This window comes from Grammomys surdaster, unplaced genomic scaffold (genome assembly GCF_004785775.1).
Source record: "Grammomys surdaster isolate TR1022 unplaced genomic scaffold, NIH_TR_1.0 149, whole genome shotgun sequence".
NCBI lineage: Eukaryota > Metazoa > Chordata > Mammalia > Rodentia > Muridae > Grammomys > Grammomys surdaster.
The window spans coordinates 7,740,341-7,759,748 of record NW_021604607.1 but is presented as its reverse complement, the minus strand read 5'-3'; the positions used below and the strand labels follow the sequence as shown (position 1 = coordinate 7,759,748).

Here is a 19,408-nt window from a genome sequence, read left to right as displayed (position 1 = left end):
GAGTGGTGGCCACCTCTACCTCCCAAGCCCGCGCGGATGTGAGATCCTGGGCATTGGGCGCCTCGCGATCGCCGGCTGCGGCGCGGCTCTGCTTGGGCCGGGAGGTGACGGCTCGACTGGCTGTGCGGCTTGTGGATTTTTAAAAAATTTGGCTCCGGGGAGGACCATTTCCTCTCGACATGCATCCCTCTGGATAGACTGCACATCCCTCAGTCCACCCTCCGCCCCGCGCCGTCCGAGGCAGGCGCTGGGTGGGCGAAGAGGATCCGGGTTGAAATCTGTGCCCCCGGTTCTCGTCCCCGCCCCGTCCCGCTGCCCCCTCCCCCTCCGGGAGTCGAAATTGCCCGGGGATTATGTTTCGGAAAGGTAGGTGAGCGCCGGGCGCGGCGCCTGCTTCTCCGCACACGGACCCAAAGAACCAGCGAGGCGGCGAGGCAGCCCCCGCGGCTTGCAGCGGAGGCGACAGCTCGTCTCCTCCCGTGGAGGTGTCGCTGGTGGTGGTGGGGTGAGACTTGCTCCAAAAACGGACGTCTCCAGCTCTCCCCCCTCCCTGTTTTCCGTTAGGAATCCGGCGAGGAAATACATGCACTCGCTGAGAATCGCCGGCGCCAGGACGCAGCGCCACAAGGTGTAGCAAGTGAGTGGGGTGGGGCAAGAGGGGACCCAGGAGTCCCCCAGGCTCCCGGCGCGCCTGCTCCTGCTCTTCAATCCTGCCCTCGGGGCGGACGGTGTGACCCCCGCCCCGACCATGGTAGTGTTCAATGGCCTTCTTAAGATCAAAATCTGCGAGGCCGTGAGCTTGAAGCCCACAGCCTGGTCGCTGCGCCATGCGGTGGGACCCCGGCCACAGACGTTCCTTCTGGACCCCTACATTGCCCTTAACGTGGACGACTCTCGCATCGGCCAAACAGCCACCAAGCAGAAGACCAACAGTCCGGCCTGGCACGATGAGTTCGTCACTGATGTGTGCAATGGGCGCAAGATCGAGCTGGCTGTCTTTCACGATGCTCCTATCGGCTACGACGACTTCGTGGCCAACTGCACCATCCAGTTCGAGGAGCTGCTGCAGAATGGGAGCCGTCACTTCGAGGACTGGGTGAGTCGTGCCCCTCCGCGTCCGGGAGTCCGGGATCCCAGGGAAAGATTTGCTGCCTAAGCTTTGGTCCTGGAGCCTTGAACTATCTGTTTTGTGTGTGTATATATGCCTCAATTTTCTTGAAGAGGCACATTTTATTTCATAGCAGGAGAGCCATACACAGTAGGATAAGAAAGATGAGATTTGACAGATGGGCACTATCCCTTGTCCCCTCTGTGCCCTCTCAACAGTGGGCGATACAGAGGGCTTGCAAGTTGGGAGAGAACCCGGAATGCAGGTGCATAGGTTGGTGAAGGGAATCTGCAAGTGCGTGGTGGGCTGGCTGAATGACTATGTGTGGGTGGGTCTCTCTGTCCTTGGAGAGACACGTGGAGCTCAGACTGAAGGGTTTTTGTGCCTCCTGGCTTTATCCTGGGTAGCCTAGTGAGTAGCTTTATAAATCCTTCTGGTAGGAAGCCTCCTCTTCCTAAATCACTGTTTAGCTCATTTGCTGACATACCAGGAGGTGTTCACCCCCAGGTGTCCCCTCTAGAGTGCCAGAAACAACTCCAGCTTGTTTTGCTCATCTATTTAGGATGCTGTGTTTTTGAATGGGTTCTCTTCGTGGTGATAGGGAGTCGGGACTTAAGACTATATGCTTCCAAGCTTCGATTGTCAAGCTATTGTCGGATCCAACACTATTTCTGAAATTGAGTCAACTATTAACTGATTCTACTGTCACATACGAGGGATTTTGCAGTAGGCCCTGCCAGTATCCCTTACACCAAATGCATTAACCTTGGCACTTGGACAGTCAGAGAACCCCCACCACCTCTCTTGTAGGAACAAGAATAGCTCTGTCTTCAGGTTTGTTACATGTTTCTATCTGGAGCAAGCGTTGCTATGGGTTAATATATTTTCAAGATTCTTTGGTCTGCACAGAGAGCTGTGTGCTGCCTCATGAAGAGTTGTGGGAGGACCATTCTGCTGACAGCCGACAACTTCATGAATATCTTGGGGTCAGAGGGTATGCATGCCCTTGGCATATCACTTTACTTCATATTTTAAAACATATTTTTCTAGGACATGGAGTTTTTAGGGGGGAAATGGGGTGGGGGAACCTGCTCTTTTTATGCTCCTGGCTGTGGTAGAGTCTTCTAGAAACCATGGTTACTAAAGAGGCTTTTGGGGCAGACCTTGTAAGCCACAGCACAGCTCTAGGAGATCTGTGGCTTCCACTTTAGACAGCAGGCAAACTTTTGGATCCTGACCTCAGCCTCCCTTCCCTCCCACCCACTATCCTTTTACACTGTTCACCGTGATGTCCAAAGGGTCACACAGGGTTAACCAACTTCACAAACAGACTTCAGTGCTAAACATCTGTGGTTTTGTATAAAAAGGGCAAGAAAATATTGAGTAGAGTATCAGGAAGATGGGGCCTGTTGCAGGAGGGTCTAAGAGGGGATTAGCGGTGGGTAGGAAGCAGAGAAGATGAACAGCTTTTCCACATCCATGCACCAGTTGGAAGGATGCATCTGAGTTTCTCTGGCAACACTGAACTGGGGGCTCCTCCAAATTCAGAGCAGAACAGGATGCTACTCTCTCCTCAGCTCTTCTAAGGAAGTGTGCAGTCAGAACTCGTTGCTTGATAGCCATTCTCCACGGTTCTTACATTTATGCTGGATTTGGCTCCAAACCAGATCTTCTAGCACACAGGCAACATTTCCAGACAAGGACATTGAGTTCTAGAGGAGCTAAGTGGATACCCAAGGTCGCATGGCAAGCACAGGTGGGTTGGAGGTTGAGCCCTCACCTCCTATGGCTCACTGTTTGCCCAGTGGGGAACAGTCTGTCTGATCTCCCAGGCTATTTATTAGCCGTGCAGATTCATATGCTGTGGCCCTGACATTTTTATTGTGTGCGATAACATAAAGTGCTTTCAAAATCATTATCTCTTCTGCCTTATAGCAAGTGTGAATTGGATATGACAGGCATTGGACAGATTAAAAACAAGACTGAGAGAAGCCCAAAGAGTGACTCAAATGGTGGAGCTGGTTCTGACTGAGGAATGCTGTGGCTGCTCTCTGAAATGAACATGGGGACCCCAGCAACACAGCTGGAAATGGAGACAAGTTGCAAAAGGGCAACCTTCCTCATGTCTGTCACCCAAGTCACACACAGCGGCACAGCTTTAGATAGAATTTCCTGCTCTCAAACCCATGTGCTCTCTTCTTGGAAGAAATGAAGAGACATACTCTTTTGTAGGTATGGCTCTGAAGCCCAGCCTGAGGTGAGGAGAGCATAAAGCAGCTTCTCCTATCTTTACTGTGGAATACCTCGGCTGGCTCTGAACTCATCCGTCTGCTGCGTTCCCCTTATGCGGTCAAATTCTACCAAGCTAACCATTTTAACTAATCTAGGGATAAAAAAGAGGCCACAGGTTACTCTAAAGGGCCTTCCATTTCCCTAGGGAAAGGATTGTAGCATATATGTGTGTGTGTGTGTGTATTCACATATATATTCATATACACATATGTATATACACATATATTAATATTCATACACACACATATATATACATGAACACACATATACATATATATGTTTATGCATGTACATACAAACACACACACATACACACACACTCAAACACATATATACATTTATGCATGTACATACATACACATGGGAACACACACACACACACACACACACACACACACACACGATACTTAAGTGATAATTTGGTCCCAAAGGAGTGATACTTCAAGTAGATTGGAAATTCAAAACCAAGGTGTTCTAGGAGAGCTGGGAGAATCCAGGAAGGCACTGGGAAAAGACATGCATTTGAGTGTAAGCATGTAGGTAATGTTCAGAGATATCTACCAGAGGACACAACGTGCTGAGCTTGGACCGCCCTAGAAGAGAAGCGCAGAGAGTGCCTGTGTTCAGAGCTTCGGAATGGATAGGCATGACTGAGCTGACGGTAAGGCTGAACAAAGTTTCCCCAACTTAAGACTTCATTTGAGTACTACCTGACCTATAATTTAGTAGTAAAAACAAACAAACAAACAAACAAATAAACGAACAAGAAACTGTTTCTTTTACTCTTTACTGGCCTTTTCTCAAGCCTCACTTTGTAAGAATCATAGGTTTAGATTTGGTGGCTGTAGGTTTTTTTGTTCACATTCAACTAAATATGGATGTGAAATATAAAGAAAGGTAGCTCAGGAGGGATGTGGGGCTGAACCCTGAAACTCCAGAAAAATGTTTTTAGAAGACCGAGGTGGATTTTAGAGTGTGCAAAGGCCAGGCTGAGGGAACTGTCTTCCTGACAGTGGAAAGAGAGACATTTCAGGTTCTGATGACAAAGGGGACCGTAGACAGAGCTCAAGGCAAATGGAAGGATTTGAGCTAGGCTTTTGAGAAACCAGATGGATGAGTTAGATGTGCATTGGCTCGCTAGGGGAAGGTGCTAGGACCATAGCCTCTTGGCCCTGTCCCCCTCAGAGCTGTGGATTCTGGAGTTTGGGATAATTGAGAGGAATCTGCATTTTTTAGTGGTCTGTCCTTGAGATTTGGGCCTCATTAACCTTGCTTTGAGAAATACAACCTTGCTTTGAGCTACAATAGTAATTGTGACCAGAAGAGGGGCTCTGGATTCTGTGAGGGCTAGAGCTTGATGCTACAATGTCTCTCTTTATTGATGGCTGCCTTACCTTTTCTTCACTTACTTATTTTTATTACTTAGCATGTGCACTTATGTGCACTCCTGTGCACTCCTGTGCACGCCTGTGCATGTGCATGTGTGTGTGTTTATGGATATATATATATATATGTATATATATACATATATATATATATATATATATATATATATATATATATGGAGCCCTGAGGACAACTTTCAGGAGGTGTTTTTTTCCCCTCCACTCTGGGTTCCAGGGGTTCGAACTTAGAGTCAGTTTAGCAGCAGGCATCTTTTCCAGTGTAGCCATCTGCTTGGTCCTCTGCTTTATTTTTTGAGAAAGTTTCCTCACTAAACTGGAAGCTTGTTTACACTGGTTTAGCTAGCCAGCAAAACTATCTTGGAAGAGAACTATACTATGTTGGAAGACATCTTCGGTTTGTACCACTCCCTTGACATAGCTTGTCACAGATGTATGTATGTATGTATGTATGTATGTATGTATGTATTATGCATTTAATTTGTTTATTCTGGTTCTCCACGACACACTTTCTATTTGTAACACTGGCTGTCCTGCCACTCTGACCAAAACCAACTTGGAGAGGAAAGGGTTTATTTCGTTTTATAGCCCATCAGGAGGAGAGCCAAGGTAGGAACTGCAGGTGGGAACTGAAACAGAGACCACGAAGGAACACTGGTTACTGCATTGCTTCTTCTGGCTCAGAAGCCACCTACCCAGAGGTGACACCACTCAGTGAGCTGGACCCTCCTGTTTCAGTTAGCATTCATAAAAATACACCACAGATATGCCACAGGCCAATTCGATGGAGAGGAGGCTCCTTCTTCCCAGGTCTGTCAGATTGACAACTGAAACTCACTATGACAGCTGCTACGGGTGCATGCTTGGACCAGACAGCTTGGGTTTGAAGGCCACCCTGCCCCATCTAATTCTTCCTTGACCTTTGGTGGACCATTTAACCTTTCTGAAATTTCATTTCTTCTTCTATAAAAGGATGATGGTAAAATCATCTGTCTTAAATGGTTGTTGCCGGGAATTGAGTTTATGTATGCAGTGCACTTGGACCGATGATGGCCCTTAGTGTCAGTTCAAAGAATGTTTAATAGTTGTCCCATTGAACCCCCCAGTACTGGAAAGCATAGGCCACTAGACTGACTCTGCCTTGGTCAACAAAAATCACTTAGGCAATGTTCTTACAGCATCAATGCCAGGATGTAACCACTAGCATGATGTCATGGGTGGATCCTGGGACATGGCTCTGTTAAACAGGCCTCCTCCTGAGCCTCCTCCCTCCTGATGGGGTCTTTGTACATTGTACAAGGACATATCTCTATCTTCTTACAGCATTTCTGAAAAATTTCAGCATTTTTTTTGACAGAATAAAGTGGAAAGACTCTATAAAGGGGACATGCTAGGCTGGGACTTGTTCATTGAAGATACCTTCCTTGTTCCTACAATACTTACCATGTAATTCAGTAGTGCTCCGCTTGGCGTATAATTGATATAGTCGTCTGGTTATCTTACCAATTCCTCCTTGGTCTTGGGCTAGCACATCTAGACTCCTGCTTCATGGCAGGTCAAGCATTATCTGTGTTCTGTCCAATCCCCCCTCCACGAACGCACACACACACGCACTCACGCACTCACTCACTAGGCATGCACACGCAAATACACACACATGTGCAACATCTAGCCAATGTAGTGAATAGTTGAGACTCAGTTCCCTTGGTCCCTATCAGTCCAGTCCTTGGAATCCTGGAGTTCTCACTGTATGTCCCAGACACTTACCGGTTAGGACTTTGGGCATGTGACTTAAGCCCCAGATACCTGTTTCTTGGTGTGTAAAATGGGAAAATGATCATTCTTACCTCTCAGGATTGTGTGACTAAGTAAGAAAACCATATGAAGCTCTTGGTAAAGGATTTGGTCATATTGCATTTCAGCAATTTTGTTAATATCTGAAGAGCCATGTTTAGATGTTCATAGATTTAGCATCTTAAGAACAGATGGCCCAGTGAAAGAATTTTTTCTCCTTGTTTTGTGAATATGTTTCTTATGAAAAGCTTTCAATAGTCTAAAAATAAATTGAATTTACTTATACTTAACAAATTTCTTATATTAATTCTTTGAGAATTATAGATATACAATATATTTTCGTAACGTCTCCCAGATCCACCCCGCCCTTCTTTACTTATCCAACTGTGTGTCCTCATTTTTAAAAACTCATCAATTATAATCTGTACTACCCATATACTCTTAAATGTGTGGGCACCCAGTGGAGCGTGGTCAACAAGCCAGTGACCACAACCTTAAAACACCTGGTTCTCCCGCCTCCAGCAGCTGTCAATCACTAACAGCTTTTGAAAGTGATTCAATTACTTGTTGTCAGATTGCTTTGGAAGCCCTAGCAATTATGGCCATTGTAGACAAGGTTGCATACTTATGGAAGCTGATTAGGGATTAGAGATAGGCGGGAGTATTTTGGAGCTGGTGTTTGGTTTGACTGTATCAGCTTTATCCAGTTGGGTGGATTTAAACACATTTTCAATGCTGTTAACTTTAAATTCCTGACTCCAGGCTATATCAAACTTGCAACTTCAGAATATACATATGCCTTTCTTATTTTCAGTGACGTTTGGTTGCGTATGGTACATCTAAAAATCAATACATATGGTGTTGTATGTCTAATCCCCCACCGCCCAATCTAAGCTAGTTTTTCTCAGCTCAAGTCATGTCAACTCTACCTTTCGAGATTGAGGCCAGCAACCAGGCAGAACCGTCCTTGATGCCTCCCCCATGTTCAGTCCCTTGCAGCAGCTGCCATGTCTGCTGTAAGAAGAGATCCCAAGTGTTACCATTTCCATGGCCCTCTGGGGCCCAAGTCACTTACACAGTGTCTGGATTATCTCAACAGTCCACTAATTGGTTCCCCCTTGCCTGAACTTTGTCAAAAAAAAAAAAAGTCCCTCAGGGGGGAAAAACCCAATTCGTTCCGGTAAGACATCGCAGCCTGGCCGTCTGGACCTTCCTGCCCTGTTGCCTACTGCTCTGCGCCTTGTTTATGAGTCTGCAGTCATAAGGGCCCATGGGTCACCTTAGACTCACCACAGTGTACCTGCCTCTGTCTTCATTCGTTTCTCTCTCATCTTTTGAGAATGAGAAAGAGCCTCAAGACTCCAACATTCATTCACGGTACATTCTCACGTTACACTGACCCCACTCCTTTCCTCTCCCAATTTCATGTATTCTGTTTATAAACTCTCCGAGTCCACCTAGTGCTGCCTGTGTGCGTGTGGATATAGAACCATCTACAGGAGGATAGGTAACCTCTTAGTGGCTGCATCCCCGAGGAAAACTGACTTTCCCTCTCCAGCAGCCATCAATCACCTCAGCTAGGGGTGGGACTTCCCAAGCCCCTCCCCATCCATGCTAGGCTCTTGTCTGGCTTGATTGTGTATAGCTCCTATCCATACAGGCATAGCGACTGTGAGATCAATGGTGCTGCCATCCTGGAGCGTCTGGCAATCACTCTTTTGCTGTAGGCATCTACTCTGTTTGCCTCTTATGCTCGTTCCTTCTTCGTTTTCATAGTGATCCTGGAGCTGTGCTGGGAGAGGGTGTGACACAGCTGGCCTGTTGAGAGCTGAGCTCTCCGAGGGCCTGTGTTATCTGTCCTGTTGTGGTTCTCTGCATTCACTGATCTCTATCTCCTGCAAAAGGAAGATCCTCCGATGAGGGTTCAGAGATGCACCCATTTATGGGTTTGTACAAACAATCCCTTTGTACAGTTGAAATCGGGGAGGAAGAAGGAAAGACTATTTTATGGAAGTCTTTGAAGAATCTGACAGGAGACTGCTCTGTTATTTCCACAGGTCAGTTTGCACTCTACCAAAGATTTTTTTAATGAAGTCTGAAGTTACTAAAAGTGGGAGTTGTGCACCCTCTGGGTACCCAGGGCCCATGCAAAGGGCTGTGGTCAAAGGAGACAGAACGACCGCTTGTTTGCAGACTTTAAAATCAAGTTTAAATTCTTACTGGGGTGTTAGCTACAAACAAAACAAAACAAAACAAAATACCCTTACAGTTGACAGTGACAAGACACCATATTGGAGACACCAGCCCCTGAACTCACGAAGCTCACTGAAGCCTGTACCTGCCCAGCTTCCAGGGGCTCACACAGGTTAAGAGAACTCTAGAGCAGAACCACTCCATTTTACATAAATAAAAGCTTCACTTGGCAAAACACTTTTCTCTCTGAGTTCCTCTGGGTATAGATGGGCTTGTTAAGTAATTACAATCTATTATAATGTTAATCAGCAGGGCTGCACCTGGTTGAAATTTAGTTTTCTGACAGAAACCATGTGAAGTGGCCAGAAGCCTTTGCGAGGCTGAAAGGACCAAGAGGACAAGAACGAGCTTTGTCATTGTAACTCACCACATCCAAACAAAATAGAAACTCCACAGGGAACAGGTTTGGACTCAGACCCTTCCAGAGGAGAAACTCAAGCCTGCCACCAGACCCCAGTGCCGCAGTGTCCTCCGGCCTCCCTGTCTTCCCATCCTCACCTTGAAGTGTTCTAGAGGTCAGCTTTAAGCCAGCTGTGACGCTGCTTGCCTGTAACCTCAGCCTGAATTTGGAAGTGGAGGAAAGAGGAGGTACCTTTACTTGGCAGCATAGGAGTGTACTTTCTGAGCTCGTATCTGGGAAGTATTTAAGGCCAAATATGTAACCAACTCAAAAAGGGGTTGGAAAAATATAGTGGGTGAATCTAGAATTTATTATTGGCAGGAGGGAAGTATGCTTGGCTTCTGTGCACATCTACCTTGAGTAGAGCTGTTGGGTTGTTTTTCGGACAGTAACATCCTGTCGTGCCAGCCTTCTTCCTGGGCAGATGGAAGCCTCTTGTGAATGGGAAGTGTCTTTTCTCATCCATCTGATGGCTCTCCAGAGTGTGAGCTGTTCGGAAGTCTGAGAAGCCCACTCACCAGTTAGTCCTGAGAGGCTCCTGTTCCAGGTCTGTCTTGTAGGAGTTCCCATCTGCCTATCCTCTAATCCACTGGGCTCAGGGTGTGTGCTCTGAGAAACTTACCCTCTGAGCAGAAAGGAAGCTGATGTGCCACACAGAAGATGCTGAGCAGTGGCCAGAGTGGAGTAGTCATTTATTATTCCAGCCTTCCTCTCATCCATTCAGCAGATGTTTATTGAATGCCTTCTGTGCCTGGCACCATGTCCTGCAAGCAAATAGCCTAGTAGGAGATATCATGTTTATCAAGGAGTATCAGAAATACATTGGTGTGTAAACTCACAACTGAGAGGACAAGCTTGGCACAATCTTTCAGAGTGTGGCGACACCTAGACCTACCTCTGCAGAGCTGGATGGACTGGTAGTTCTTTCTCTAGGAGAACTTATTGACTGAGGAGTCAGATGATGCCTATGGTACTGCAGGTACATTCCACACATGTAAGACAGGAGCTAGCATGGCCAGATGCTCTCTGGGCTCCTGCTGACAGCTACCTTGACTGGCCTCTAGAACCCTGCATTTTGGGCTTTGGCTATGATCAACCTTTCTCTCTGTAATATTTTTTCTTCTTTATTTTCCCAAAATTGCTTACTCTAGAAAATTGCCCAGTTTTGTTTTCCAGCCTCTATCTTTCCCCATTGTAGAGAGACTACAAAGCTACTTTTCATAGCTTGCTTCTCTACCTAGAGTCCAAGAACCATTTAAGGGAAGTTTAGTTTTAGAATGATCTCTTTTTGTGTATTATTGACGTACACAGACATACACATGGAGCTGTTAGGTATATTCTTAAACAACAACAACAACAAAACAAGACAGACAAACAAAAACCAGGAAGCAAGAAGAATTTCTAGATCATAAGATCTATGGCTCTATGCCTTCGCTGTTTGCACTGATGGTTGCTTCAGTCATTTTAGTTAGCTTAGAGACTCACCCATCAGACATTAATGATGTACCATACCAGCAACCAGTGTGTGCTGGGCTGTCTTTTAAGGGGAAGGAGCCATGTGATGTTTTCAGGTCTCAGGGATCAAGGAGGGTGAGAAATGTTACAAGGTCAGATGCAATGCACTTTAGTGTGTCAGAGTTGGTGGAAGCATCCCAGGGCTGGGGGATGAGCCAGCTCAGTTAAGTGCTTGCTGTGAGTGCATTAGATGCCATTTGTTCCACAAGGACCAATGTAAAATGGTGGGCTTGGCAGTGCACACCTCTAGTCCCAGGGCTGGGGAGGTAGACACAGGAAGTCCCTAGAATTTGATACCCTGCAAGTCTAGCCTAATGGGTGAGTTCCAGATTCAGTGACAGACCTTGTCTGGAAATAGAAAGTATAGAACACTTGAGGAAGACACAGCATCAACCTCTGGCCTACACACACTCACACTTACACACAGACACACATAACACACACAGACACACAGATACAGACACAGACACAGACTTCAGTTTTGTCCATGAATGTGTGCTTTATGTTTTACTTGCTGATCAGGGTTTGTTTGTGTGTTTCCATTACAATCTTACTTTAATCCCTACCGAACCCCCACCCCAGCTCAAAGCTCAAAATGCTAATATCTACTTGTCTTCTGGCAGAGAAGAGGCAGAGCACATCTAGATATTTCTCTTCCAGTGCTCTTTTGACCTGAGTGTCACCTGCCTTAGCTGGTGTGCCTAGTGTGGTCACTGAGGTTTGAGGCTCCCCCTGCCCCTGCCACTCTGTGGTAGTCTACGTGCTTGTCTCATTTCTCAAGTTTGAAACATCTGCCTTCAGTTCCCTTCCCTGGATCTCTTATAGAAACCCAACCTCTAGTTCAGTACACAGTGATTGTTCTCTTATTCTGGCCTAAATTGGGGCTGTGCACAAACATGCTTCATTTGGAAAGGAAGACTTTGCCTTAGACCACAGTGCTGGAGTTCCTCGGGAGCAAACAGCTGAATGGAGACTCGTACATGTTTGCAAGCCTGGCCCTTGGGTAGCTGAAGTAGGAATTTTGCTGCAAGTTCCAAGCCAGTCTTAGCTACAGCACAAATTGTTTCAATAAAGAAACAAGCAAATAAAATAAAAAATAAAATAAAATAAAATACTGTGGTGAAACCTATTATATACTAAACTACATAGTTAAAAATACAAAGCTAAGTAAAAAACAAGAACAAACAAATAAATAAACAGTAGCAAAGCACTGAAGACTAGCCAGGGCATAGTATTCACCTGAAGAACAGACATTTGATTTTTAGTTAGCTGTTATGATAATCTTTAAAGCTTAGCCTTCATTTTAGATAATTGTCTGTGAGGAAGGGAAATACATATGGCAAATTGCTCTTTTGACGGCCATTAGTGAGTCTCCTCAGACATTAGCTTTTCTTCTCCTTTTTAACCATATGACGTCCTTTCCTTCCTTCCAAGTATTCAGGGTTTACCAGGACTAAGAGGCTGGAGTAGGGTTCTGGAGTAGGTGGGCTGGAGTAGGAGGATGGGTAGGAAGGCTGGAATAAGAAGCCTGTTCTGTTTTTTCAGGGTAGAAAAAGTTCATTTAACTTCTTGAAACTTTTGTTTGTTAATTTATAGGAAGTGTTAATAGTTGTCTTCTTCATTATCACTACTGCAGTGAGAATTAAAGTAGATAAAATTATGTTAAAGAACTTGGACATTTAAGAAATGCCTCTGTGCCTGTCCTACTGATGAGCATCTGGGGTTCACCTATCTTTTGCCTTGTAAATATTAAGCAGGCACTCCATCACCAGGCTACACTGCAACACCAATATCCTCAAAAAGATAAAAGCAGTTAGCGGTAGTTAACATTGTCAAACTTCTGGTCATACCTGTCAGGGAGTTTCTAGATTAGCCAAATTGGGGTAGGAAGATCATCCCTACACGTAGGCAGCACTGTCCCCGACAGGATTAAACGGGACAAAATGAACTGAGGACCAGCATTCCTTGTTTGGTGTCTCCTCACTGCAGATACAATGTGGTCAGTTGCCTAGGTTCCAGCCACCATGGTTCTCTGCCATGATGACTGTTTTCTCAAACTGTGAGTCAAAATAAACCCATCCTTCCTTAAGCTGTTTCTGTCAGGTATTTTCTGGCAGCCATGAACTCCTTCCTTTGTCTCTTTTCCTCCACTGAAATATCCATCATTTTTCTTGTAGCTATGCAGAGCCCAGATTCCAGATGAAATACAGGATGCCCAAATAATTTGAATTTCAGATAAACAGCAAATACTTTTTTAAACGAAAAATTTATCCTAAATATTACATGTGACATACATATGCCAAAAAGTATTGGTTGTTGCACCTATTTTTACAGTGGTGTCCTGGGTCTATCTATACTCCCTACAATCCTGATAATTATGCATGACCGTGAGCAGGAATGGTTTCTCCTGGTTGTCATCCTGTCTCTCTGAGGAAAAAGGAGAGACATTTATTTAGCCTTTTGTTAAAATAATTCTAGCAGTAGTCAGACATGAGTGATGTTTTTGATTGACAGCTCCCTTCCACAGTCCCTAAAACCACAGTGGTCACCTCTGCCTAAGATGTATATTGGCTGCTTTTCTTGTGATTATGACAAAGTATCAGACCAAAGAGACTGCCTTGGTTACATTTCCTATTGCTGTGTTAAAGTCCCCTGACAATTACTTAAAAGAGAAAGGGTTTATTTGGTTCTCAGTTAAAGTTTACAGTCCATCAGAGCAAGAAGGGAGGATTTCAAAACCGCAGGGATTGGAGGCGGCAAGCTATACTGTGTCCATACTCAAGAGCAGAGAGCTCTGAATTGATACTCAGATGTTTATGCTCAACTCTCTTTCTGCTTGTCTTCAGGTCCAGGCCCCCACCTCAAAGGACCTAAGATAATCATCCATAGACCTGCTAGCAGGCTAACCTGATCCAGACAATCCTAAGTCCACGCTGTCTTTCTAGGTGATTCTAGACTGTCAAGTTGATAATGGAAACTAACCGTCACAGCTACTCGAGGAAGAAGGGTTTGTGTTGGCTCATCCTTTGAGGGTAAAAATCCAACAAGGTGTAGAAAGTATGGCGGCTAGAGCATGCGCCAGCTGGTCAGATAGTGTCTGACGTCTCATCACCTTGTGAGATATGCTCGGAGGTTTGCCTCGGATGTTTCTAGGTAACCTCCTCCCAGTGACTGTCAGCACTCTGCTCCACAAGGTACACTGCCTGCTCATGCTGACCCCTGGTTGTTAGTTTAGAAAGAAGATCTTATTTGAAGGTCTGAGTAGACAGACTCTCCTACTCAGGGCAGGGGGATTGTCCTCCCAGCCTAGATAACAGACCCTACTGTCTTCACCTGGTCAGGACCTGTGGGGATGCATCTACCTTTCTTTCTTTCTCTGCCCAGTGTCTTTCTTGACTTTCCAGGGAGCAACCTTCCAGATGAAGCCTGGTTCATCACGTTTTCCCCTTGCTTTGCTCTCTACAACCCTAGTCCTTGAACACCCACCCCAACCTTCCTCTCTCCGGGCAGCTCCTGGCCTTAGTTCTTTACAGTCATGGTGGTGTCTATCTACTGCCTGCCTCTGTTTGGAACCCTTCATGTCAGGCAGTTTACGGTGGGGTGCTTCCTGTCTGGTGTCCAGCAGAAGCAGGAAGGAATTCTGACAGGAAGAGTCCTGCTTTCGGTGCTATAGCCTTGTGTACAGATACTGGGTTTGTTAGATAGAAATTTAACATAAGCTACTTAAGCAGTGTATGTTCTTCAGTCATTCGTACTGGAGTGTTTTCCTTCCTTCCATAAGAAATTAGAATGTGATATTAAAATTACATTTTCAAAGCTTGTGTGACTACACACACTTTAAAATTTGAAAAGACAAGGAAACATAGTTTTACTTGGGGTGATTTTCAATCACTTATTCATAATCTGGCATCACCTTTAAAGTTGTAACTATAATAATAACATTACTGTTTTTGTGCTGAGGATAGCACCCAAAGACTCACGTATGCTAGGCAAGTGATTTACAACTGACCTGCAGCCCTGACCTGCCATCACTTATTAAGGCTGTATTTGGTTGATTAAAGAAAAGCAAGCAGAAGGCACAGAAACGCCCCTCATTGTCACACAGTTTTCTCTATTGTGGTTATTAATGAGTATGTATTTTAAAACTTAAAAGTTGTGAAGGATGCAGCAGAGGGCCAGATGTTGACGCAGGTAATGCCACAGTTAGCAGAACGATGTAGGCTCTAGTCTGCTCCCTTCCGTGGCCACTGAACCAGCTCTATCTGTGACTGACAGACCAATTGCATAACCTCTTTTATTTCTTCATCTGTAGCACAAAGCCTGCAGTATCTATCTAAGTGTGTTGTTTGGAATAAATAGCATAGTGTATACACAGTGCTTAGGAAATGCTTGTCGGGTGATAAGCACACAAAAATGTTAGTTATTAGAAGTCCATTGTGATATGTAAATCGTGACGGCTGTGGTTAGAGGCTGATTATGTTGTTAAGGAGGCCGCTTGATTGAATTCTGTGTGTCTGACTCGAGTGTGTTTAGGGGTTGCCTTTCATCTAAGGGCTACTTCTTAGACAGATGGTAGTTCTCATTATAATGACATGCATAGGAAGTGGCTGTGGTTTGCTGAGTTTGTATTTGCCGCCCGCTTTCAAGCATTTGTCAGCCAGTACATATTCACAGGAAGATGCATTCACAGCTAGCTTTAGTTTTCACCAGCCTAACACTGCTGCTAATGAGCTCTGTGACCTTCAGGAAGAAGCTTGACCTCTCTGGGCTTAGAGGTCTTTGGATGTGAAGTGAGACAGTCACACTGGGTCTGGTCACCTCACTGAGTTGTAGACCCTTAAAAATGAATATGTGTCACACACTTCTAAATTCTAATGATGATCACTTTGGGAATTCGGGAAGGGATGGTACCTTCATCCATGGTGTATCAGTGAAGATACAGAGGCCGGATGATGTCTCTTGGTAGGCACCAGGCTCAGACTCAGACTCACCTACTAGGTTCGTCAGCCAAACTGTCTGCATCACTCTTTACATGGCTGAGGTGAAGGTTTAAGATTTGCTTCCAGGATGCTGGTGCTGTGGAAGCCCCGCCCCGCCTGCAGGCGAGCATGGGTTTCATCCTCCCTGTCCCTGCATGGCTCTTTAAGAGTCTCTTGTTATCAGTGCTTATCGTGACTGTGTGCAGACGCTTTACAGCCTACTATTTCAGGGGAAAGGGGGAGGACGGCAGATAAGGCAGGGTTCTGAAACCAGCAGGGGAGGAGGGAGTGGAGTCATGCGGATGTCCCCTGGGGAGGAGAGCATACAGCCCTGGCTGGGGCTGAGAAAGCCTCTATTGCATAGAGAACATTAGGCACCCCCATGAAGGGGATTCACCACTCACACAGTGTCCCTAGCCCTGCCTGGGTTCATGCCAGCCTCATCTTTGTGCTGGTCCTACCCTGTTCTGCCAGAGGCCTGGCACAATGGGTACCCCTATAACGGGTTGTTGCGGCCCCATTTGAAAAGACTGGTACATCATCAGTCACAGGGAGAGTAAGATGTGAGAAGTACCTCTTGGGAAGCAGAATCTTCAAAACTTAAGGCACTTGTAATACAGACTACCAATTTCACTTTTAGTATCAGGGCATGTGGGTTTGTTTGTGCATGCGTGTGTGCATGTGTGTGTGTCTAATGTATGTAAATATTCAGATGCCATTTGTCTTTGTTGGCCAGAGAGGTAGCCTTCTTCACAGTAAGGTTGACACGTTTCTTTTTAACGGGATCTGGATTTTAGGGAACTCAGCATAGTTTATTTGTACCTTTTCAAATCTAATCTTTCCTCTTTTCAAATTTAATCTTCCTCTCTCTCCTTATTTTCTTGCTATCACTCTTTCCTGGAGATTGAACTCAGTCACTTAGAGACATTCCAGCCCTAATTAAAATAAATCTGACGTGGCAATTTTGAATTTGAAGATAGACTGCTTCTGGGATACTTACTCTCGAGTACTGATCACATCATAACGCCTTGTATACAGACCAGTATTAGTTTCTAAAAAACCTGGGGTGGAGTTTTGTGTTTGTTTGTCTTGTTTATTTGGGGGGGTTTGCAAGTAAATATGTGCATGTATTCACATGTGTGAGGGTATGTGTATATGAGGGGTTAATGTATATGTGTGTAAATGCATGTGGAGACCGGGGATCAATGCCTGGCATCTTCCTTGGTCTTTCTCCACCTTCTGTGCTGAAGAAGTGTCTCTCACCTGAACGGAGTTTACCTACTCAGCTAGTCCCACCTTGTTCTGGGAATCCTTTGTTTCTGCCTCCTAGATGCTGGGATTATAGGTGGCCACCATATCTGCCCGACATTCACATGGACTCTGGGGATCTGAACTCTGGTCTCTACAGATGCACACATACTTTACCCAGCAAGGCGTCTCCTCAGCTTCTGTTTCAGTTTTTGTTTAACTAATTATAATATGATCTTGATTCTTATTGTAAGTTCCAATTTGGAAGGGAGGGGGACGGATAGCGTTCTAGACGGGCTTCTTACCCAGACTGCTTTAAGGTGAGTGAGATGAAGGTGAACAGATTGAAAAGGGGAGGGGTTCCCTGCTCTTGGCACCTAACCGTTTCCATCTCAAACAGTTCTGTAAAGGCTGATATGTTAAAATTGTCCAGGGAGAGACAGAGAAAGGTTTCCCACTGGGGTTGACATTAGCCTTGGTCCTAAGGATCAGGTAGGATGGATCAGATTTGCATGCATGCAACATGCTTCTTTGCTTTCAGTACTGACTGAACAGCCAAGGATGCAGACATGCCCTTATGAACGGAAACCTTCTGTTTTCCAAGAGCCCTCATCTCCTGAAGTCCTTGCAAGTGGCATTCAACATCAGATAGTGGTGCCTCCGGGTTCCCAGTGGAACCATTGGTATTCAGGGTCAGAATTCAGTGTTCCTGCCCTGTAGTGTATGGTGGGTTTCCCCAGCATTGACTGCATTCTAGCCAGACTAGGCTAGCTTTGCTTCTTCTGAATGTTGTACAGAGACTTTTGGAAGATGTGGTATTTTGGCTTTATCCACCATGAGACTACATATGTTCATGTGTTTGCAAAATTATTTACATTTTCTCTTGTTTTCCCCTTCAAACTAGAATGATAGTTGTCTTAGTCACTGTTCTATTGCTGTGAAGAGGCACCATGACCATAGCAAATCTTATAAAAGAGAGTATTTAATTGGGTCTTTGTTTATATCTTCAGAGACTTGGTCCATTGTCATCATGGAAGGGAGCATGCAGCGCAGGCATGGTGCTGGAGAAGTAGCCAAGAGCTACATCGGTATCCATAGATCCACAGGCTGAGAGAAAGAGAGAAACACTGGCCTGGGTGTTGGCCAGTGACAGACTTCCTACAACAAAGCTTCTAATCAAAGAATTCCACTCTCTGGTGACTAAGCATTCAACTCCGGACCAAGGCCGTTCTCCCTCATACTACCACAGTCATAAATACACCTTCCTGTATTGAGAACAAGGTCCAGTATGTGATGACTTGGTGGCTAAGGCAGTTGACCAGCACCCAGATGTTTTGGGTTTTAGGATACTAATATTTAGTTGATAGGAACTATTAATTGCACATGGCCAGCAACCAGGAGCTAGCTCCAAAGCTATTGATGTCAGAACTATTGTGTGTGGATTATCATTATTGAGTAACACATCAGAGCTCTATTCAAAAGGCAATCCAGTGGTCAGAAAGCCATCTTTTCTCTTCCTGTCCCTTTTCCTTCCTCATTTCCATCCATTTTCTTGTGCAGATAATCAGGTATGGAAAATACCCGTGCATCATTTTCCTTCAAACTGAAGGAAAGAAAAAATTCACTGTCTAATATCAGATTTCATTGACTACTCATTTATAAATGAAATAAATAGTTCAGAAGTTAGGTTATTTGATCAAAGTAAAAAAATATCCTGTAAATGTGGTACTAATATTTAATAATAAATCCTGATGCAGGGTTGCTTCCTGCTTCAATGGTTTATGTTCCCAAATGAAAGACACAATACAGCCTTTATATTTTAATATACCTTAAGCAGCACAATAGCTGGGACACTGCTTAGCCTCCATGTTGCTAGGATCTACCACCTGCCAATAATTCTGAGTTACTACTTACTGATTTCTATGTTCCCTCTTGGCTTCTCTGGACCCAACTGAGCAGCCCTCTGGGATGCATCCTCTTGGCCCCCTTACATGGTGGTTCTGCTTTTCTCTCCCGTCCACACCTCAGGCATAGTGTCTCTCCTCCTTCCTCTCAGTCTCAAGCCCAGAAAAACCTCAACTTTGTCCCCCCTCCCCGAACTATTGGCTGTTGGCATCTTTATTTACTACTCACAATTAATTGGGGGTATGTTCCTAGAAGTTACATGCAGACCCTCTTGTGCGAAGTTTTGGATGACACAATTAACATCAGAATACAAACAGCTACATGAAGACATAAGACGTGGAAGAAGAGGATTCTTGATTTCTAGTAGGGTGATTGTAGTGTTATAATCTACTGTCTATCACCCATCCATCCATCCATCCATCCTTATCCATCATCCATCATCCATCCATCCATCCTCATCCATCTATCCTTATCCATCATCCATCCATCCTTATCCATCATCCATCCATCC

The 19,408-nt window shown here is 45.1% G+C and overlaps 1 protein-coding gene across 1 annotated transcript in view; it reads left to right on the top strand.

Moving 5' to 3' along the window:
• The first annotated feature begins 306 nt into the window (after positions 1 to 306).
• Positions 307 to 19,408, top strand: part of Prkce (protein kinase C epsilon) — a 481,124-nt gene continuing 462,022 nt past the window's right edge. Inside the window, exons 1-2 of the mRNA XM_028765100.1 lie at positions 307 to 366; positions 565 to 1,096. Of these exons, the coding sequence (XP_028620933.1) occupies positions 749 to 1,096 (348 nt within the window). The 5' untranslated portion in view covers positions 307 to 366; positions 565 to 748. The remainder of the gene's footprint in view (positions 367 to 564; positions 1,097 to 19,408) is intronic.